Source organism: Lampris incognitus, chromosome 17 (genome assembly GCF_029633865.1).
Source record: "Lampris incognitus isolate fLamInc1 chromosome 17, fLamInc1.hap2, whole genome shotgun sequence".
In the NCBI taxonomy this organism is placed as follows: domain Eukaryota; kingdom Metazoa; phylum Chordata; class Actinopteri; order Lampriformes; family Lampridae; genus Lampris; species Lampris incognitus.
This window is the reverse complement of record NC_079227.1, coordinates 25,820,305-25,844,480: the sequence shown is the minus strand read 5'-3', so window position 1 is coordinate 25,844,480 and position 24,176 is coordinate 25,820,305. Positions and strand designations below refer to the sequence as shown.

The 24,176-nt window shown below is 43.2% G+C and overlaps 1 protein-coding gene across 2 annotated transcripts in view; it reads left to right on the top strand.

The window, feature by feature from the left end:
- Positions 1–11,851, top strand: part of dock1 (dedicator of cytokinesis 1) — a 350,480-nt gene extending 338,629 nt beyond the window's left edge. The window contains exons 48-52 of one of the 2 annotated variants that reach the window (XM_056297765.1): positions 5,839–5,981; positions 7,252–7,450; positions 8,534–8,714; positions 9,318–9,472; positions 10,945–11,851. In XM_056297765.1, coding sequence (XP_056153740.1) covers positions 5,839–5,981; positions 7,252–7,450; positions 8,534–8,714; positions 9,318–9,472; positions 10,945–11,040 — 774 coding nt within the window. In that variant the 3' untranslated portion in view covers positions 11,041–11,851. Of the gene's footprint in view, positions 1–5,838; positions 5,982–7,251; positions 7,451–8,533; positions 8,715–9,317; positions 9,473–10,944 lie in introns of those variants that run through there. The other variant, XM_056297766.1, reaches the window with a different exon arrangement.
- Positions 11,852–24,176: the final 12,325 nt, after the last annotated feature.

Below are 24,176 nucleotides of genomic sequence, written 5' to 3'. Positions count from 1 at the left end.
CGGGCCAGAACAGTTGGAGATGCTGAGAGAAGCTGTTGGGGGCCAAATTGTTCTCCTGAGTACTAATGCTTGTTATGGGACAGTGCAATATGCACTTGGTAGATTTTCACAAACCAATTCATTTATATCCAAAGCAAGACCAGGCAAACCTCGAGTGGCCACACCATCTGAAGACCGATATATCAAGCCACCTCCTTTAGGAGCTTTAATAGTAATTGCATCCAAAACTCAAAGCAAACTTGAACAAAATATGCCCTACTATGGTTAATAAAAGAACAGCGTAAAGCCCCTTTTCCACTGCATGGTACTGGCTCAGCTCGATTCTATTCGACTCTACTTGCTTTACTATTTGGGTTTTTGTTTTCCACTGCAGATAGTATCCCCTCACGGCGAAGCCCCGCTAGTCATTTGTGGGCGTGTTGACTAGTGTTTTTTGTTTGTTTTTTTTTTAATTATTTTATTTATATTCAAATAAATATACATATATTTATATTTAATTTATTTATTTATATTGGTATTTTCATGTCACCTTTTAGTATTGGCTCAGCTCACTTGAAACCTCGACGGAGGTGGTACCAAAAAAAGCAGCTGGTACCAGGTACTATCCCTAACTTTTGCCCAATGGAAAACCAAAAAAAGCAAGTAGAGTTAAGTCGAGTTGAGCTGGTACCATGCAGTGGAAAAGGGGCATGAGAGGACTGCAGCCTTAATAGGAGAGAAGACTGTAATGCTGTCAGCAGCACTACCTGTGAGACGTTTTTGAATACGATGTGTTTTAGAATGTGAGGCCTGTTGTAATAAAGTGCAGTAATACGTGTTTTAGGTTTTGCTTTCTTTATATCTCTTAAAAAAGTAACTGTCTCACAGATTTTCAGATAGATATGGTGATGTGGAGCAGAATGTAGCGTGTTCTACATAGAACGGACTCTATGAAAGGGGTAAATTAAAGTAAGTTGGCAACAGGCTGTAAAAACACTGTCAAGGTTAGGGCAACGTAACAGAAAGGAAACAAAAGTTTACATGATTGGATTTCTCCAACCAACAATTCAGACTTGATTGGAAAGTAGGTAACTGAGAGACGAGACGTTATGGGTCGCTGAGACACCAGAAGGAAACTTTCTTATTCGTTTGTTTATTACCTCATTGATCTTGAACGAATAAAGAGAGATCAGGCAAAGTATGTGTCTGCAAATATTTACACTTAAGTGTGTCTTTATACTGAAGCCTGAATGATGCAGCTGGAAGAGGTCTTGGCTTATTCTGGCCAGTTTAGCAATGATCTACAAACACAACATTTTCAAGCAACTGCTAGGTCATTGCCAAAATCTACCACAACTTTGCAGATTGTGTTGCATACTTGCCGCACACAGTGCACACCCAGATTTTGCTCTTCAATTTTACCGGAGTACACATTTGTGCATTTGTGTTGCAGGTCATGCTACAACCGCACACATCTTTTCATACAAGTGCATCAGCTTGCAGCTTGATTTTCTGCAGGAAGATGCTGTCAAAATGGCTGCATGTGTTTTTAATGACTTGCAAAAGGAAATATTGGTTGAAGTTCATATCAAATTCGTTTGACAAATGCAGAGGGCAATCTACCACCACAAAAACCCAAACCAGCTTGCAAGTTGCATTACACGTTCATTTTGCTCTTCAAGCTTAGAGATTGGAGTACGCATTTGGGTGTTTTTCTTGCAAGTTTGCAAGTCAAGTTACAATGTCAGGCACCTTTTGATACAAGTATGCATCTTATTATACAGTCACATGTACCTTACTGCACAAGTACGCACTTTTTTGCATGGGTATAATTACTCTATGATACAGGTACACTTGTTGCACAGGTACCGATACCTTATAATACAAATACACACCATTATTCAGGTACAGTTGCCATACATTACAAGTATGCACTTTATTATACAGGTATAACTACCTGATAGTAAAAGGTACACCATATTGTACGGGCACAACTCCTTTTGGCAGTAATTTATTCCCATAAGGATCCTTTAGGGTGGAGGCACCATCCAAGTAACTCTCCTATAGATTGTGTAGAAGCTTTTGTGACAGGTTGAAGATTTATTTGCAAGCAGCACATTGTGGAATTGCAGTACAACACAAAAGTCAAAATATTGTGTGATTCTATACGCAATACTTTGAGCTCTTTCGATTTTATTTCAGATTTCATTGTGCTTGCACAAGGAACCAAGCATTTCCTAAAACAAAATAGTGAACAAAACTGTGTTGTGGTTAAGTCTGCTGGGAAGGATTTGAAACATTTTTTTTCTTTTAACTCAAGTGATTTCAGAAAGGTTTTTTGCAGCATTTGAAAACAAGCATCTCTTCAGACATTTGAGCAAAGAAGGGGATATGATTTCCCTGATGAGCGCAGCAGTGCTCAAGAGCAAACAAACACACTGAAGCAGTGTGTTTGTATGTGTGTGTGGCTTACCAGTGTGCCATGTTGTGGTAATTGTTGTCCTATTTGGTCACTCCTTTTTTTCTTTTGGGGCTACTGAAGCATTGACTACACTCGCGCGCACACACACACACACACACAGATACAAGATGGTCCCAGGTTCAAGACCATCTTTGCATTCAGAGGATTGAATGAATGGGTCTGTGGAGTTTGTCGTCACGTCAGAAATATATTTACCCATAGCGTAGCGGTCTACTCCGTTGCCTACGAACACGGGGATCACCGGTTCGAATTCCCATGTTACCCAGCTTGGTCGGGTGTCCCTACAGACACAATTGGCCGTGTCTGCGGTGGGAAGCCGGATGTGGGCATGTGTCCTGGCCGCTGCACTAGCACCTCCTCTGGTCGGTCAGGGCACCTGTTCAGGGGGGAGGGGGAACTGGGGGAGAATAGCATGATCCTCCCACGCGCTATGTCCCCCTGGCAAAACTCCTCACTGTCAGATGAAAAGAAGCAGCTGGCGACTCCACATGTATCAGAGGATGCATGTGGTAGTCTGCAGCCCTCCCTGGAATGGCAGAGGGGGTGGAGCAGCAACCGGGATGGCTCAGAAGAGTGGGGTAATTGGACCGATACAACTGGGGAGAAAAGGGGGGAGGGGTCCAAAAAAAATGAAATATTTTTACACCAGCAACATTTTGTGTTAATATACTTTTAAAAAAGGGAATTTGGGAGATGGACCAAATTCTTGAACAAAGATCCATATCTTACACATGATTTGCAGTGTCCGAATATTGAATTACATGCTGTTCAATGTCCTGTGTAGCACGTTTTATTCTTTTATATTTGTATAACCCACACGCAGGGAGAAAATAAGGTTTTCGTGCTCATTGCTATGCTGGTCATGTTTAGACTTGATGAACAAACTGTCTCTTATTCCTGTAATCAGCCATTGCTGTTCATTCATCAATAAGTTCTTTATTCATCCATTCTCCCCCTTCACTTACTCCAATCATTCATTCTCCATGTCTTATTTTGATTACTTTTAGTTCATTTAACTGTCGTTTCATGTAGTTTTGCACCTATTTTTTATTTGATAATGTGACAATTCTTGTGCGTTTGTGTTCGTTTGACTATATTCAGAGTTGAAACAGTCACTGAGAGATGAGTTTTGAAAGTTTGAGATACTTTATTGAGTTGAAACAGTCACTGAGAGATGAGTTTTGAAAGTTTGAGATACTTTATTGATCCCCGTAGGGAAATTGCGCTCTGCATTTAACTCATCCTAGCTGTGTAGCTAGCAGCAGTGGGCAGCCGCCGTGCAGCCCCTGGGGGCCAACTCCAGCTGCCTCGGTCAAGGGCACAGACAGGAGTACCACTACTGCTACTTTCGGCTGATTATACTGATTATAGAGCGCTTACATACCAGTGAATTATCTGACTGACTTTAACAGGCCTGAGAGAGAGAGAGGGTCGTTTTTAAGGACTGTGGTGACCCGAATCAGACTCGTAAACCTGAATCAATCAGTTTTCAGGAACATTTATTTGTCATTTCATTCCACGCACCTGCGCACATGCAATGAAATGAAATATAATTTCTCCAGCCCACAGCAGTGCAACACAAAGACAAAAACACATATCCAAAAACTACAAGAACACCAATACCCAAACTACGAAAATACTACAAAACACATATATCCAACATATCCAAAAAAAAATTCACTGTCCAAGAGAGCGAACACCAGGATGACTGTCATTAATTGATTAATTCATTAATTGATTAAGTAACTGATTGAGTTCATTTATTTTCACTGTTCTAGATTTACATACATGCTCACTTAGGTTTTGTACCTCAGCACAACAGCAACGGTTTTACATTTAAAACACACATACACGTTACATACACATAGACTACATAAAGACAGCAACACACAGCATTTGTTTCATGCCTTTTTATCTTTTTTATAGGCCTTTGAACGTATAAGTGAGCTGTGTTGAGTGCACGCAGTGTAGGTATAAAAGTACAACCAGTGCAACTCCATTTATTTTGGCCTTTTTAATTTCACTTTTACTGAGATTGCGTTCATTATTATGAACTGTTTCTGCAAATCCACCTACTCTCCTGTGAAAAGTGGCAGAAACAGACTATTATAGAAGAAGGGGGCATTGGTAGATGACAACCAGTGGTTCAGTGGATGTTAAACACACATAAGCACAGTTTACCCACTTTTTTTTATTTCCATACCATAGTTAACCCACTTTTTTTTTTTTTAGGGCTGACAAGGATCTTTATTTGGTAAAATCACAGTTTAAATCAAAGTAAGCAGTGTCGGGCGGCACGGTGGCCCAGTGGTTAGCGCTGTCGCCTTACAGCAAGAACAGTCCTGGGTTCGAACCCCGGGGTTGTCCAACCTTGGGGGTCATCCCAGGTCGTCCTCTGTGTGGAGTTTGCATGTTCTCCCCGTGTCTGCGCTGGATTTTCTCCGGGTACTCCGGTTTCCCCCACCATCAAAAAGACATGCATGTTAGGGTTAGTACGGGGTCCGCGGTGGCGTAGCGGTCTAAGCATCGGCTTGGTGTCGATGCAGTTGCCCACTGGGGACTGGGGTTCGCGCCCCGGTCTCGTCAGATCCGACTATGGCCGGACTCGATGAAGCAGCAATCATTGGCAACGCTGTCTTCGGGAGGGGGGCGGAGTCGGCTTGTGTTCGTCATGTGAATGCGTCTCTGTGTGTGTCGGAAAATCAGTGGTTCGGCTTGGATTCGCCTTGTCACGAAAGTGGGGAAGCGTCTCCTTCGAGACTGCCGGCCGGAGAGATGCAGTTGGCGAACGCATGCAATACGAGGGTGGGTGTTTGAATTAAAATAGGGATCAATTGGCCACTAAATTTAGAGAAAAAAGGGAAAAATCAGAAATAAATTTTTTTTTAAAAATAAAAAAAATGTTAGGGTTAGTACTCCTGTCTGTGCCCCTGACCGAGGCAATGGAAAGAAGAACTGGAGTTGGTCCCCGGGTGCCGCACGGCGGCTGCCCACTGCTCCTAGCTACACAGCTAGGATGGGTTAAATGCAGAGGAAGAATTTCCCCATGAGGGATTAATAAAGTGTTAAAAAAAAAAAATTATGTAAATTATAGAGAATGATCTAGTTCAATGGGAAAATACAGAAATTAATGCTAATCTGAAAATATTTTTCATATTGATTGATGGTTGCCTCATGATGATCATTTGGTTAAGATCTCAATTTACGTACCTTTGTTTCAAGTCTAGTTTGTCCTAAAACCTAAGATAACCATTTACCATTGTACTCCCAGATAGTGGATGAGTTCTTCATTCCTGTGTGTGTGTGTGTGTGTGTGTGTGTGTGTGTGTGTGTGTGTCTGCATTTATTTATTTATTTATTTATTTGCCTTCTATCAGCCAGCAGCAGATGAACGGAAGGGCTCTCGTCCTCGCTCCATGGTGCGCTCCTTCACCATGCCATCCTCACAGAGGCCGCTGTCGGTTGCCTCGGTCACCTCCATCTCCTCAGACAACTCCCCATCCAGGCCTCCCTCAGATGGGTAAGACTTTGCTCACCATTTCTAGATGTAAAATCCCAACAACACAAGCTCGAAGACTGACAGCCCCTCTATCTCAGCAGGTAGCTTGGTCAAAATTGATGAATAGCAGTGAGTAGTGTGTATTGCTTCAAACACATTTTCTCGCCAGGAGGAGCCATTTTTAATCAAAGCTGCTGTAATTTAAAACCTACCTATTCCACAGGTCTACACACACACAGGCGAGCTCAAAGCTAGAGATTTCCCACCGGTTCCCTGGGTTATTTCACCGGTCCAACTGATTGTGTACGATTGGTAGCTTGTTTAAAATTGATGAATAGCAGCGGAGAGCGCTTATTGCTTTAAGTGCATTTTCTCATCGAGAGAAGTCCAATTTGATCAACGTTGCTGTAATGGAAACCTATTGGATTTGTTTAGATATGTCTGGCTCTTGCTTAGATATGTAGGTCAGAGGTTTCATCGTTGGCAACACATATGGAGTCCCAACTTTTTTGCCACACATTTGCGAGGATGTGCACACCCAATATTTGTACTATTGATTTTCCTGATTTTGTGAATCTTTATGTTACGTATCTTGGTCTTGCATACCTTGGTATTGTTAACTACAGACTATCTGTTCATGGTGAACACTGTCGAGTCGCATCACCACAACCTTTTTACACAACTCACTCCTCTTGCAGGGTTACCACAGTACCGCCTCATTTGGTGTGTTAACTTTTGGCCAAGTTTAAGGTTTACTCATAACTATTCTGATCTGGTGGTGCAGTGGTTAGTGCTGTTGCCTCACAGCAAGAAGGTCTTGAGTTCGAACCCTGAGGTTGTCCAACCTTGGGGGTCATCCTGTGTGTGGAGTTTGCATGTTCTCCCCATGTCTGCAGTGGGTTTTCTCCGGGTGCTCCGGTTTCCCCCACGATCAAAAAGACATGCATGTTAGGGTTAATAGTCCTGTCTGTGCCCCTGACCGAGGCATGGCAAGACAAACGGAATTGGTCCCCGGGCGCTGCACGATGGCTGCCCACTGCTCCTAGCTACATGGCTAGGATGGGTTAAATGCAGAGCATAAATTCCCTACAGGGATCAATAAATTATCTCAAAATCAAAATATAATTCTCTACATAGTCACATTGGCACAATCCAGATTTCACTGTAATGCCTTCATCTGAGTTCTGCAGGATTTGACCCTGCAGCCCCGGTTAGTAAATCACTGGTAAGTCCACAGAAAAAACACACAGCATCAATAAGATGATTGTTGTTTGACCGCTCCCTTGTCCAGCTTTGCCCTGGAGCCCCTCCTGCCAAAGAAGTTGCACACTAAGTCTCAGGACAAGTTGGACCGAGAGGAGCCCGAGAGGGAGCGCAAAGAGAAGAAGAAGGAGAAGAGGAACAGCAAGCATCAGGAGAGCTTCGACAAGGACATGAAGACCACGGAGATCCCGATGCAGCCGGCCGAGGCTGTCATATTGTCAGAGACGGTACTGACAAAGTTAATTCTCTTCCTTTTCTGTTCTCTCTCACCCCCCCCCACACACACACACACACACACACTTCTCGTCACTGTATCCATTGGCTCACCTACTCGACTCTCCATTTCCCTATGTCGTCTTCATGTTTCCCTCCTTTTCCTCTGTCTGTGTTACTCACCTCCCCTTCCTCATCCTAACAGATGGGTCTGAGTTTAGCCCCCAGTAGTGGTGCAGCTTCTTGGAGGTCTCGCACCCTTAGTAGTACCCGATGGCTGTCCTCACAATAGAGTCGGCCATTTTTGCCGATGGGATTTTTTTTTTATAGCACGTACCTTCGTTCACAGTGCACCAAGCACTGTAATATAAAATAAAAACCATAGACACACAAATGGGCGACGACAAGCTGAAATCTCCCCACTAGATAGGTGATCGGGAGTGCTCTGTTAATCTTAAAAAAAAAAAAACTTAACTAAAATCATCTGCCTGAATGAACGGTGTTAGTGTGTTATTTCCAGTATATCCCCTGTGGGAGGTTTTGTTTGAGTTTTGCCAATTATAAAGTTGTTTGTTAACTTGCAGTTTGAACTAGCCCCAAGGACATCTTTTATATATTTAAAATTTAGTCACAATGAAGCTGAGAGAAAGCACCCTTGCATGCAAACAATTACTTTTAACCACAAATAAGACATAGAGAGCCGGCGACTGCATTTATCTAAATGGGATCTCCTTTGGGAATACAAAAAACAGGCTTAATATACTTATGGAGATACAGACAAAATTCCCAAAGGAGGTGTGAAAGCAATTTTCTCCTTTAAATGATATTTTATCGATCTCCCCTTTGTTATATTACAATTTAGATCCATTGGTTTGCCGCACATTGAATGCTGTTGGGGAACTCCTTAAACTGGCTTTATTGGTTCAATATGTAATTTACTTTGTCTTGTTTTGAATGTTCAGTAATGGAGGATGTGCTCTGACCACATATACTCCTGTTGACATGTCTGTGTTGTGTATGGGTGCGCATGTGTTTTTGCATATCTGTACATGTGTTTATGTGTGTGTGCGTGCCTGCATGTGTGTGTGTTCCTACAGATCAGCCCCCTGCGGCCCCAGAGGCCAAAGAGTCAAGTTCTCAACGTTCTGGGAGGAGACCGACGGCTTTCGGTTTCCCCCGGACCCCCGTCTTCTTCCTCCAACTCCATATGCTCCTCGCCAGGACCCCCGCCGGTCACCCCGAGGAGCAAGGCCTCCTTCAGCCTGCACACTGTATCCAGTGAGAACTAGTCCTCCTCATGTCCCTCTCTCTCCCTCTGTCTTTTGTTCTTTCTATCTATCTATCTATCTATCTATCTATCTATCTATCTATCTATCTGACTCTTTTCTACCCTTGATTTACTCACTCTCACTCACATAATTGGGCACTTAAAAAACTGCAAAAGTCTGGTGGAGTCGGCAGTGCAGTCTCTCTCTCTCTGGACACAGCAACTGTTGTCTCCCGCCCACACTAGAAGCATGTTTTATCAGCTCCACCCTCCCTTTCTCTCTCGCTTTCCTTGTTGTCGAGAAAGAGAGTCCTCCCCATCTCCCTCTGGCTTATGCCTGTGTTGTAGCTCTTGCATCACGGTTACGCCGCGTTAACTCCCAAAGCGGGTGCGTGGTGATGCTCAGTTTGATCCGACGTACTGAAGCATTGCATCATGTGTCCTCATCTGTGTTGCTTTAGAAGCAACACCGACATCATAGCACTCCCCTACCGGATTGCATGAAAATCAGTAAATCCTGTTGTCGCCGGCTGATCAGAACCACACCGGGGCCAGTAATCCAAATTCAAGTAATTTCCTGTGAATGAGCTGATGACCACCCTTCTGTCCCACAGGTCTGGACCTGAACGGGATGGGCTGCCCCGACAAGCAAGGCGAGACCCCGCCTCCGCTGCCAGTGAAAGGGAACACGGCTGATTACGGCAACCTGCTAGATAATCAGGATGTGACGACTCCAACGACGCCTCCGCCGCCGCCACCACATCACAGGGTAGGTGTTTTTAATCAGGGGCCAAACACAACAGCTCCTTAACCGCGAGGGGCAGACTGGCACCACTCAAACTTCACACGCCGCTGAGTTTGACGACCCCGATCAACCGCGATCCCCACCCGCATGCAAAGAAGATCATGTACGTGTTTGTGTATGTCTCTGTTTTTGTTTGCTTTTGTGTACTGTCCTAGTTGTGTTGAACAGTATGTGGTTGCTTTTGCTTCGTGTGTGTGTGTGTGTGTGTGTGTGTGTAGGCGTCTGTCAGTTAGTTGCGAGTGTCCACGCCTGCCCATCCACCCAGCTGTTATTTATCCTCGTTCCTCCCAGCCCCCCCCCCCCACACACACACACACAGCCGAGACGTGATTGATTGGATGATTACTTTACCCCTCACATCCATCAGCAACTCTCCCGCCGTTAATAAGCAGCTCTTCTCCACACACTGCAGTCACGCTAGCCATCCTCTCTCCTCACCACTCGGTTAACTAATCTTATTTATACGCCGTCACGGCCCAAACACAGCTAGTAAAACAGAGCCACTGCAGATATTGCGGCAGGAGGCAAACAGTAATGTAGCTAGAGCAGATGTTCAGTGCTGGGATGACAGCAGCTTCTGACTACAGCCCCTGGCAAATACCAAGTTTACTGACACAAGGACGTACCAAGCGACCTGCCTGTTAGACTGCTTTTATTGTCATTGGCTCATATGCATGTCTCGCACATACAGGGGAACAAAATGACGTTTCACACGGACCACAGTGCCACATAAAAACAACACGCAATAAATATTAAAAACAAAAAGTGCATTAAAATCAAAAATTACTTGACAGCCCTAAACATCACAAGCACACCTGACACGGACAGTGAGTAAGATGGTCAACAAGTCATTTTGAGGAAGGTCTAAGTGTTCAGGCTGTTGAGGAACCTCACAGCCTGAGGAATGAAACTACTGCATAGTCTGGTGGAGGCAGCACGGATGCTCCAGTACTTCCTGCCAGAGGGTAGGAGGGTGGGGTCCTTCATGATGCCGGGAGCCTTCCGGGTGCACCGTGCATCATAGATGGCCTGGATGGATGGGAGAGCAGTTCCTATGATCTTTCCAGCTGTCTTCACTATCCGCTGTAGGGATTTGCGGTCAGAGGCCTTGCAGTTCCCATGCCAGACCGTGATACAGCTGGTCAGCATGCTCTCTACGGTGCCTCTGTAGAATGTGATGAGGATGGGTGATATGGACACTTTAATGGTCCTGGGTTTTTGGATGCCAGTGTGTTGGATTGGGGTTAAATTCAAGTGATAATGTCAAAAGGTTATATATTTTTTTCTACTTCTTTTGTTTAACTGAGTTACTTTCACATCTAAAGTGCATCCTAGTGAGAAAATGCCGGCAAAACAGTGACAGCCTGAGGCTTGCCTTCATGCCACAAAAAAAAAAAACTTAATTCAAGTTTTAATTTCTTTAAATCTGTTCACAGCACATGCCTCCTCCTCTGCCCAGCAAGACCCCTCCACCACCCCCGCCCAAGACCACCAGGAAACAGGCCTCCATCGATTCAGGGATTGTACAATGAACAAAGACTGCCGTCAAGAACAACCAAGACAACCCACTGACGACACAACAAAAAAAGCATCAACAATCAAACCACCCTCCCCTGAAGCGGTTGGTTTTGTTGTTGTGTGTTTTTTTTTTTCTTTACCCACGCATTCCTCTCCGCTTCCTCCAGCTTGACAAAGACGAATACCTCATTCGAGCCCAACTTCTCCAACCCTCCTCTCTCTCGCCCTCAGTGTGACGATGATGCAGTCCGTCATAGGAAAAGTGTTGCACAGCTAAGTAGTCACTGAGTTTGTTGATGCTGTCTATGACCCGCTCCATGCCACTTCAAGACTTTGTAGTGAAGCGAGATTGTGTTAGGACACGCTTGGACCAACGGCTATCCAAAACTGACCGGTTCTCAAAATATGAGAGCGCATAGCTTGATAAAAACATAATCCCTTTTTTTTTTATATCAATATTCCCACTATGTACAGAGGTTTGTATATACGAATTTATTTTATTTCAGTTTTTTTTTTGTACGTGTTCTATCATGCATCTTTTTATATTAACATGACATTAGATTAACTGGCATTTATATTCCAAAAAAAAGGGCTTGTAGGTTTTGAATTGACAGGGACTGTAAAGAGTTGGTATGTGAATACCTATCATTGATTTTACTGGTTAAAGTTTTATTTTGGAGTGCACATACAACTAACTCCTTCGGCATTATCATTGTATAGGCCATGTTATAGAATGCTGTAACCTTGGATTTCAATAACATTGTTCACAATTCACTACTGACGTCTGACTTCTGAATAAACTTTCAAATGTATGTATTTTTAAAATGGATTTCTGCCTCATTATTTTGTCCGTAAGTGAGAGATGCTGAAAATAGTTGTGAATGTTTTCATGTCTCCCGCGTCCTAAACAAGCTGGCAAGTCTCCTTTCCTCAGCTAAAGACCCGAGTTTCTAAGCTTTTCGCTTGCTTGACTGACAGCTATGACGCCACAGCTTCATTATCAACAAACCAGAATTTTATTCAGGGAATAGTCAAGGTTCGACATCCGTATAGGTGCAATCTGATTTACATAATGTATCCCCTCGCCAAGCTATCGTTTTCCTTCTTTCGAAACTGAACGCTTGAATCTGAAATGTGGCCCCTTGCATAGGTGAGCAGTTTGACTACAAAGATGGGATGACAAACTGCAACTGTCGGCCCCATGTTGTTCTCACGGAAAATCATTCAAGGTCAAGAGTTCCCACGTTTCCATATCCTACATTTGGCATCACGTGACGGGAGCTCCATATTGTTCTGCATCCTAAACAGATGCACTGATTAGTTGCGTTTCCCCACCTGCCCATGGTTGATGGATTTCACACTATGTATTTTCACTCCAAACTAATAATTGGAAGTCCCTATTAAGCCATTGTATTATTATCTGTCACGCTGCAGCTTTAAATTGAATTACACTTTTTAATTAGTTGCAAAATAAGTGTACCACGTTGGATCTTGCACAGTAGGCTATAATGTGCATATGGCACTTATCTGCAGGGCTTACAAAATGTGAACCCTTGCTAAATATTTAAATTGGTATGCAAAGCGAATCTTTTCAGCAACAAAAAATACACAGCATCCTTCCTCTTGAATAGAGAATTGTGCAGCATACAACTCCCATTCCGTTTGGTGAAGTATAGCCTTTAATCATATTGTCTCTACTCGATATGCTTCTACCATGTTGCTTGAGCTACAGCTAACAATAAACTACTACTACTACTTTCGGCTGCTCCTGTTAGGGGTCACCACAGGGGATCATCTGTTTCCATCTCTTCCTGTCCTCTGCATCTTCCTCTGTCACACCAGCCACCTGCATGTCCTCCCTCACCACATCCATAAACCTCGTCTTTGGCCTTCCTCTTTGCCTCTTGCGTGGCAGCTCCATATTCAGCATCCTTCTCCCAATATACCCAGCATCTCTCTTCCGCACATGTGCAAACTATCTCAATCCTGCCTCTCTTGCTTTGTCTCCAAACTGTTCAACCTGAGCTGTCCCTCTAATATAAACTGTTCCTAATCCTGTCCTCCTTCGTCACTCCCACTGAAAATCTTAACATTTTCAACTCTGCCACCTCCAGCTCCGCCTCCTGTCTTTTCGTCAGTGCCACTGTCTCCAAACCATACAACATAGCTTATCTCACTGCCATCTTGTAAACCTTCCCTTTAACTCTTGCTGGTACCCTTCTGTCACAAATCACTCCTGACACTCTTCTCCACCCACTCCATCCTGCCTGCACTCTCTTCTTCACCTCTCTTCCACACTCCCCGCTACTTTGAACAGTTGACCCCAAGTATTTAAACTCATACGCCTTCATCACCTCCACTCCTTGCATCCTCACCATTCTGCTGTCCTCCCTCTCATTCACACATAGGTATTCCATCTTGCTCCTACCGACTTTCATTCCTCTTCTGTCCAGTGCATACCTCCACCTCTCCAGGCTCTCCTCAACCTGCACCCTACTCTCGCTACAGATCACAATGTCATCCACAAACATCATAATCCACGGAGACTCCTGCCTGATCTAATCCCAACTCCACCTTGAACCCATCTGTCATTCCTAAGGCACAACTCACCACTGTCACACTGCCCTCATACATATCCTGCACCACTCCTACATACTTATCTGCCACTCCTGACTTCCTCATACAATACCACACCTCCTCTCTCATATGCTTTCTCCAAATCCACAAACACACAATGTAACTCCTTCTGACCTTTTCTGTACTTCTCCATCAACATTATCAAAGCAAACATCACATCTGTGGTGCTCTTTCATGGCATGAAACCATACTGCTGCTCACTCGTCACCACTCCTCTTAACATAGCTTCCACTACTCTTTCCCATATCTTCATAATATGGCTGATAAGCTTTATAACTTTGTAGTTGCTACGGCTCTGCATATTACCCTTATTCTTGAAAATTGGTACCAGTATGCTTCTCCACTCCTCAGGCATCCTCTTGCTTTCCAGGATTGTGTTAAACAATCTAGTGAAAAACTCCACTGCCATCTCTCCTAAACATCTCCATGCCTCCACAGGTATGTCATCTGGACCAACCGCCTTGCCACTCTTTATCCTCTACATAGCTGCTCTCACTTCCGCCTTGCTAATCTATCGCACTTCCTGATTCACTATCCCCACATCATCCAACCTTTTCTCTCTCTCTCTCTCTCTCTCTCTCTCTCTCTCTCTCTCTCATTTTCTTCATTTATCAGCCCCTCAAAGTACTCCTTCCACCTTCTCAGCACACTCCTCGCTTGTCAGCACATTTCCATCTCTATCCTTGATCGCCCTAACCTGCTGCACATCCTTCCCAGCTCGGTCCTTCTGTTTAGCCAATCGGTACAAGTCCTTTTCTCCTTCCTTAGTGTCTAACCTCTCATACAACTCACCATACGCCTTTTCCTTTGCCACCTCACTCTTTGCTTTACGCTGCGTCTCCTTGTACCCCTGTCTACTTTCTTCATCTCTCTGACTATCCCACTTCTTCTTTGCCAACCTCTTCCTCTGTATACTTTGCTGTATTTCCTCATTCCACCACCAAGTGTCCTTGTCTTCCTTTGTGCTGATGACACACCAAGTACCTTCCTAGCTGTCCCCCTCACTATTTCTGCAGTAGTTGCCCACCCATCCAGTAACTCTTCACTACCACCCAGTGCCTGTCTTAACCCTTCCCTGAACTCCACACAACTGTCTTCCTTCTTCAACTTCCACCATTTGATCTTCGGCTGTGCCTTAACTTGCTTCCTCTTCTTGGTCTCCAAAGTCGTCCTACAGACCACCATCCGATGCTGCCTAGCTACGTTCTCCCCTGTCACCACCTTGCAGTCTCCAATCCCTTTCAGATCGCACCTTCTACATAAGATATAGTCCACCTGTGTGCACTTTCCTCCACTCATGTACATCACCCTGTGTTCCTCCCTCTTCTTGAAATATGTATTCACCAGTCCGGTTTTCACCAGTAGCCGGATTGGTGAAAAGTGGCTGTCAAAAGTCAATTTTCACAAGCTCAAGCTGACACAACATCTCCGACAAGCATGGATTTGTAAGTTTAACTAATGTATGTTATTTTCTTTCTCCACTTGCACACACAAGCTCAATTACTGTCATTTGTATTTTCATTTTGCCATATCAACGATATATTATCACTGACATAAATGGGTGATAACAGTCTCCTGAACCTACTAGTAGATTTAGTAGGCCCCTGCTAGCCCATACAGTGGTGCTTGAAGGTTTGTGAACCCTTTAGAATTTTCTATATTTCTGCATAAATATGATCTAAAACATCATCAGATTTTCACACAAGTCCTTAAAGTAGATAAAGAGCACCCAATTAAACAAATGAGACAAAAATATTATACTTGGTCATTTATTTATTGAGGAAAATGATCCAATATTGCATATCTGTGATTGGCAAAAGTGTGTGAACCTCTAGGATTAGCAGTTAATTTGAAGGTGAAATTAGAGTCGAGGGGGCTTTCAGTCATTGGGATGACAATCAGGTGAGTGGGCACCCTTTTTTGTTTAAAGAACATGGATCTATCAAAGTCTGATCTTCACAACACACGTTTGTGGAAGTGTATCATGGCAAGAACAAAGGAGATTTCTGAGGACCTCTGAAAAAACGTTGTTGATGCTCATCAGGCTGGAAAAGGTTACAAAACCATCTCTAAAGAGTTTGGACTCCACCAATCCACAGTCAGACAAGAGAGATTTTGTACAAATGGAGGAAATTCAAGACCATTGTTACCCACCCCAGGAGTGGTCGACCATCAAAGATCACTCCAAGAGCAAGGCATGTAATAGTCGGCCAGGTCACAAAGGAACCCAGGGTAACTTCTAAGCAACTAAAGGCCTCTCTCACATTGGCTAATGTTAATATTCATGAGTCCACCATCAGAACACTGAACAACAATGGTGTGCATGGCAGGGTTGCAAGGAGAAAGCCACTGCTCTCCAAAAAGAACATTGCTGCCTGTCTGCAGTTTGCTAAAGATCACATGGACAAGCCAGAAGGCTATTGGAAAAAAAAATTTGTGGACGGATGAGACCAAAATAGAACTTTTTGGTTTAAATGAGAAGCATTATGTTTGAAGAAAGGAAAACCCTACATTCCAGCATAAGGACCTTATCCCATCTGTGCAAGATGGTGGTGGTAGTATCATGGTTTGGGCCTGTTTTGCTGCATCTGGGCCAGAACGGCTTGCCATCATTGATGGAACACTGAATTCTGAATTATACCAGCAAATTCTTAAGGAAAATGTCAGGGCATCTGTCCATGAACTAATCTCAAGAGAACATGGGTCATACAGCAAGACAATGACCCTAAGCACACAAGTCGTTCTACCAAATGGTTAAAATTAATGTTTTGGAATAGCCAAGTCAAAGTCCTGACCTTAATCCTATTGAAATGTTGTGGAAGGACCTAAAGCGAGCAGTTCATGTGAGGAAACCCACCAACATCCCAGAGTTGAAGCTGTTCTGTACAGACGAATGGGCTAAAATTCCTCCAAGCTGATGTGCAGGACTGATCAACAGTTACCAGAAACGTTTAGTTTCCGTTATTGCTGGACAAGGGGGGGTGACACCAGATACTGAAAGCAAAGGTTCACATACTTTTGCCACTGACAGATATGTAATATTGGATCATTTTCCTCTATAAATAAATGACCAAGTGTAATATGTTTGTCTCATTTATTTAATCGGGTTCTCTTTACCAACTTTTAGGACTTGTGTGAAAATCTGATGATGTTTAGGTCATATTTATGCAGAAATATAGAAAATTCTAAAGGGTTCACAAACTTTCAAGCACCACTGTATATTTGGGACAGATGTCTGATGATAACTTCTATTCAATAGACTGATAACAGTAAAATCAGGTGCCAAAAAAAACACGTGTTCTGTTGTCCTTTATATGCTTATATTGTATTTCCAGTGCTAACAATTCAATTCAAACTAATGTGAACAATTGTAGAAGCAACTGAGTATTGTTGTAATGGCGATTTATATTTTCATATCAGAATTTCACGTCAAGTCCTCGGCAAGCTGCTGGACCTTAAGGACCAACTCAAGGAACTGAGGAGACAGAAGGCAGCGCACTTCTCCCTCAGAGGTTGGACTCCATCGAGGAGTTCCTGGAGATGAAGGATAGATTTCGAGAAGACCCAGGACACAAGAACAAGTTGTTAATGGCCATTTGTGTCTTGACTTTGTTCTTTCAATATATTTGCAAAGCCAAAAGAATTGTTAATATTGTCAACGATGCTGTTTGCCCTGTCTCCAAAATGGATGCAATCAACTGACATTTCACATTAATATTTACAGATTGCCCATCTGGCGCGAGTAGGAGGGAAATCCCTGAGGGACTGCCTGACAAACATATTGGATCGGTATGTACAAATGATAATACATGAAATTGTGAAGTTCATTATGCAAACTCTATAAAAACAATGCAACATGAAAACTATCAGTGCCCCCGGTCTTTCAGTGGTCATCCTGTTGCTTTCCTCCTGTTCTGTGTTTCATCTTGGTTATCTTTCAGCAATTTCAGGTTGTTCACAACCAGTCTGATGGCAGCGATGAACATGAGGGGTACAGGGATCAAGATGGCCTTTGAGACTACAGCCCTGTTCTCTGCTGTTTTAGGTAATTACCACAATGTTATTGATACGTTTTTTTATCTTGAGCTAAAAGTTAGGTTTTGAAATTCTGACTGTTATTTATTTTCAATTACCTAAGTGGTGAAATGTGGAACAGGTTGGCAACTGACCATGTCACTGTCAAAGTTGATGACTATCTCAAACATGCCCCTGGGAGGTCTAGTTGTGGGGGTTATAATAAGGGGAGTGCAGCCAACAATGCAGTTTACGATACTCCATCCCCATGACCCCCCCCCACCCCATCTCACCCACTGTTGACTTTGCCACCCTGCCCTCATGATGTCTCCCTCAGGTCCATCTGCCCACGTTGGGACTGCCCTCCGACCCCTCACCCCTCCCCTCAATATGTATTGCCGTGTCAATGGGCTGAATTATATTTTTGAGTCTCCACTACATTTTGAGCCTTTTTTGGGGGGCTGTTTGTCCTGTTTAGGGGCGTCCTGCATCAAGTTTGTTTAGTTCTTGTATAGTTCCCACTTTAGATTTTATTTTATTCTTTGATAGTTTTTTTATATAAATATATAGTTCCCCTGACACTCCAGGACTTTGTTGCCCCCTGAATCCTGACTTGACTTGGCTGACTCTGCTGACCCTCGACTATGTTTTAATTGTTCAGATTGTTCAAAGTTAAATTGAATACATGTTTTCACAGTCTACTGTTGTACTGCAGAATGACTTAGTTAAACATTAGTATGTAGATGAGCATTTTAGAAGAGAAGCCGTCAATATTTGTGAGCACATATTTATTACCTTTTTTTTTAGAAAATGCACATTTAGACTGCAGTCTAAATGTGCAAAACTTAATAGTTTAGCACATATAGACTGTATGTTAATGCAGTCTGAATTAACACATTTTCTAATGCAAAACTTAACAGTTTTGCATTTTCAAAATGCACACCTTAATAGTGCACTTTTTCCACCTCAGTCTTGATCTGGGTCTAAAGTAATTTATAAATTAATCTAGCAAGGCAAATTAGTAAAAGGCAGATTATACATTATGATGACATTGTGATGAAGTCTTTTAGTGGGGTACAAGACTAAACCAGATCACAGCCGATGTGGGGATGATTTAGACATCATTTCCAGGATGTCATCTTGATGACCTAAAACAGTCAGTTCTATGGCCAGTAAGGGTCATTAAAAAGTCATCGAGATGACGTCCTGGTGATGATGTCCTGAAAATTACGTCCTGAAAATTACGTCTAAATAATCCCCATATCGGCTGTGATCTGGCCTAGTCCTGAATATCACTGAAAGATTTCACCACGTCATTATGACATAATTTGGCTCGCTGGGATTACATGTACAATTACCATTCTTTCACACCTGTTCTAATTCTTGTCTCGGTACCTTAGCGTGCTAACACGGCCCATTTCTTGGGGGGGTTGACGAGACCAAAGTTATTTGTATTGCGCTGATTCAGCGTTTCCAGGAAATAAGACTCTGTTTAGTCTCACGATACCAGACAATTGGAGATCTCCACCATCTAGTTGAGCAAAGTGCTTAGAGACTGACTTGTGAGTCTAGCCCCTACTGGGTCTCCCACGCCACAATTGGTCATCTTATTTTAACCTGTTTAATTTGCTGGCGTGTCAGCAGGTGCCAGGGTTCGTGTGTCGGTGCACCGCTTGTGGGCTTTTGTGTTTCTTAGTGGATGCCCCAGGTGGCTCATATTGCCACAGCAGCCTCTGCTCCTTTATTCTGCTGGCACTTCATGAGTGGGCGGCTGCCTGCGGAGAGAAAGTTCAAACCGTGGCATCTGCTGTTTGAAGACTTCTTTTCTTTTTCGTTTTTTTTTTCTCTATCCTGGCTTTTGAGGTGTTTCTAAAGCGCTCTCATCCTAATTACGCCCCCCTGAAGGACAGCTTCTGCCTTGGATTTTGATCTGAAGGGGAAAAAACAGGCATCGCGAAGCACTTAGAGGAGCTTATGAGTGGTGTTGATTTTCGTTATAGTTCAGTTGATTTTGTGTGTGGGTTTGTGCAGATGAAAAGAATGCAGTTGTTGTGATCTGGTGTATCACGCGCTTTGAAAGCGCTGGGATCGTCGTCGTGTGGGTCCCTGTGTGTATCTTAACTCATTTGACTTGTGCGGCGTGATTAAATGAAAGATGTCGTGAGTGAAATACTCATCGGAGAGGGTGCCGCAAGGTAAAGTTTACCAAAGAAAACAACAAATCAACTTTACATTGAATATAAAATGTCTGGATCCTCAATTCTTTCTCCTTTTCATGCTCCGCACACCGCTCTATCCTTTGCTCTGTTTCCTCGCGTATGCAAATGTTCTTGAAATAAAACCCATTACCTGCAAAAATAAAAAGCCCTATCGTTGCTTCAAAGCTTTTACTGCTGCTGAATCTGAGGTGTGTGCACCACAAGACCTTGATTTGACCACATACCATGTCTAGATGATAAATTGCCATCCTAACACTGAGAAATGGGATAAGTAATGTCCAATAAAAATGCAAGTTTTACAATCGTCCTGATGTCATCGTACATTGTGTATTTCCCCTTTTTTCCATGCTCTTTGTTTTTGTGCAGTACCATCCGTCCCTCTCGCTGTCAGTGTTGGTATCTTTGGTGACGCTGGTGTTGATGGTGGTGGCGGTGCTCGCCACAACACATGCGATTGAGGTCCAGCAAAGTCTCCCTTGACACGGTACAAATGCTCTGTTGGCCCACCGCATCCCAAAGTTTATCAGTAAATCGTTGATTTCTTCAACTGGATGTATTGTTCACCAGCATATCCCTGTTAGATGCATCGGTGCCACCTGATGAGAAAGCCATGCTGTAAATGGCAAACCAGTTCATCGACCGCCGCTCCCCACTCGCCCATTGGTTACTATGAGCCAACAACTCAGTGGGGCGACTGCAACGCTGTTTCAACGGAGAAAGGTGGAAATGTGGGAGGAGAAGCGGTGATCCGGGTCGTAATCACTGATTTAAGAATCCAGCCTGACAGGAGCCTGTTGTGTAACTGGTTAGCCATGCAATCGCATGTAACCTGTAACTGTAACCAGTTACACAACAGCTTTATTGTCAGTATGATTCCTGTAGGGTGAGGATAAAGATTTGATGTATTGCATGATTCATTTACCAAGGTTGCCCAGACTCCATCCATGCTATTGTAAAGGGATAAGGACTGAGATATTTCAGTAATGCTAATATTGCATGGTTAACAGGGAGCTATTTCAATACCCCCCCCCCACTTCCTTCTCACTGCATTGGGAGATGCATTACTTAACTGGGAGGATATCCAGAGATTTGTGGTATAAAGCTATGTGCTAGTTCCTCTCTGGGAGAAATTTATTTACAACACATCCAAGCCTTTTGTCATTTGTCCTATCTGCTTGAAATAATGCTGTGTGTATTCTGTGTTCCTCTGGACACACTTTCATTTGTTTGGAGGCTTCAAATGTGCTTGGTTCTCTTTTAATGTCCTCTCTGCATAATAAAAGAGGACAATATTTCCATAAATCACCATCCATGCATGAATCCAATCACGGCCCTCCATGTGGTTATGGCTTTCTCTTCAAATGGAGTCTGGCTTCTTGTACACAGTATTAGACCTCGATACCCACAACTGAAATAAGCATTCAGTTAATGAGCATTAACATTGAAGTTTATTACTCTTCAGATCGCAGTCGCTCTTATACTACCCACACAACCAAACTGTAACGCAGTATATACATCTTTTTAAAATCCCATGGAAATGAAAACGCTACATAACATATCAAGGGAATGTAAATCGTTGTTTGCTTGCAGTCGTTAACACATTTCACGGGTATTATTCCTGGCATAACTGCAGTGCTACAGGCAACATTTCTTTAAAACAATATATTTGAGATTTTTCTTTTTTACTCACAAAAAGATGCAATTCAATCAATACAAAAAACATCAAACATCAAGGAGCTGGAACCCAGCAGGGCCTGCAAACGCCCAGAACCACCTGGACCGAAAGAAGCAGACAGCACGACCGCCCCCCCAAAGGCCAACCCTAGTCCCATCCCCACAGATGCCTCAAGACCGGGCCCCAGAGGACAGCCACCGCCCCCAACAACCTGAGCTATGTCAAGCACAGCCAACAGCCCCAGGGAGCAACCAAGAGCCCTACAAAGCACTAAAGCACAGCTTCAACTCTGACTATGGACATCATAATTAAGAGTTCTATTTTGAGATTGTTAGCAGTGGTTAGCACTGTTGCCTCACAACAAGAAGGCCCTGGGTTCGAACCTCAAGCTGTCCCAGGTCCTTTCTGTGTGGAGTCCGGGTGCTGCGTTTTCCTCCCACCATCAAAAAGACATGCATGTTAGGGTTAATACCCCTTCCTGTCTGTGCCCCTGAGCAAGGCAATAGCAAGAAGAACTGGAGTTGGTCCCCAGGCGCTGCAGCTGCCCTCTGCTCATATACAATAGGATGGGTTAAAGGCAAAGAACAAATTTTGTTGTAACCATACAATGACAAAACAAAGTGGCTTTCATTTTGTAAAAAAGTTACAAAGCCTCCCCAGCATTTATCAAAAAGTAACGGGTTTTTTTCTAAGATTAAACAAGCTTTTCTGAAGGTACACTAGTGGGCTCTTCACTTCTCCAGCGAATGACTATACATTTATTAGCTGCAATTAGGGCTAGTCTGATAAAGTGAATGTTGCCCCTCATATTGGCTGGTAAAACCGAGAAGTCCCCCATTAGTGTCAGTCTTGGGTAGGTTGGGATCTCCACCCCCACAATTCTTTTTATGATGTCCAAGATAGAGATCTCCAGTATTGCTCAAGACGTCTACAAGTCCAGAACATATGTAAGAGTCACTGTTTTGGTCTTACACCTGGGACAATATTCTGAGTGGCTACTACTTATGGAGGCGTTGAGGTGTCAAGTAAACCCTGTGTATAAGGTTGAACTAAGACTGCTAAAGGAGAATGATTGAGAGCTATCACAAATCTGTTTTCATTTAGAGTCCTCGAAAGTATAGTCAATGTCCATTTCCCATTTAACCTTTATATAAAGAACTTTGCTTTCTGTAAGGCTCATGAGTCTGTTATAGGCAAAGGATAGAAAACTTTTAGAATTATGTTTTTCTTGCATCATAATATCTATCTGTAAATCCTCTAAATGGTTAAGTTTCCCACCCTGTTGTGCTCTAATATAATCTCTAACTTGTGTGCTGATGGAAGCCCGAAGGATTTCAATTGTTGTGCTCATGTAGATGTCCAAATTTACATATACGGCTGTTATACTAGTCTCTAGTAATGCCATCTCTCAATGCCCTGGGCAAAACGGGATTAAAATGCACTTGGGTAGATCTGTATATTGTGTAAACAATGCTAAACTTGCCTCTAATTCCATGCCATATTTTACATTTATATTTTATCATTGGATTTTTGAGTTACGCATTTCTGACTGTGTGCTGTATGAGACTGTCCAATTTGTTTCCATGCCGGAGGGTGTTTAGCCCACCTTGTTCAGTGGGACAACAGAGGGTTTTGAGCTTTACTCTAGAAACTTTACTATTCCATAGGAATCTGGAAAGCCGTCTCTCCGATTTTTTAAGAATAATTTTGGGATTGGTGTTGGAAACACTTGAAACAAAGAAATGTTGGTAGGATATTCATTTTAATACAGTTTATTCATCCAATTAGGGATCTAGGTAGAGACTTCTACCTTTAAAGATCTACTTCCACTTTTTTAAGGAGGGGGTCATAGATGAAGGAGAAAATTTCAGCTAATTGGTTGGTTATTTACAAGACTGTTTCCCCTTGATAATTATTGGGCAGCTGAGCCTGGAGTAGAGCCGTTAAGTGGAACTTAATGGCTCTACTCCAAGTCAAGTTCCGCTTAATGGCTCTACACCAATCCTCCTGTCAATCGGGAGATTGAAAGGTGGATTTGAACCTACTGCATGTAATGACAGACATCATAGAAGTCCCACTGTTTGCATCATGGCTCATAAACAAAAGGGAATTCCTGTTGCACATGTTTTCTCCTCCAGAGAGGATGCTTGTTGTATTGAAATTAAGAGCTTTCACCTAAATGAGCTTTTAAACACTGAAGCTATGAGTGAAGTTTTTGTTTGTACCATTTATTAATTATGCTTGATGATGTTTAAATGTCTGTTAAAATAGTGAACCTGTTTTTTGCTCCTGCCTCAAGTGAAGGAGTTCAAGTATCTCGGGGTCTTGTTCATGAGTGAGGGGAGGATGGAGTGAGAGATTTGACAGGTGGATTGGTGCAGCATCAGCAGTAATGCGGACGTTGCACCGGACCGTTGTGGCGAAGAAGGAGCTGAGCCGAAAGGCAATGCTCTCAATTTACCAGTCAATCTTTGTTCCAATCCTCAGCTATGGTCATGAGCTTTGGGTAGTGACCGAAAGGGTGAGATCGCGGATACAAGCGGCTGAAATTAGGGTGTCTGGGCTCAGCCTTAGAGACAGGGCGAGGAGCTCGGACATCCGGGGG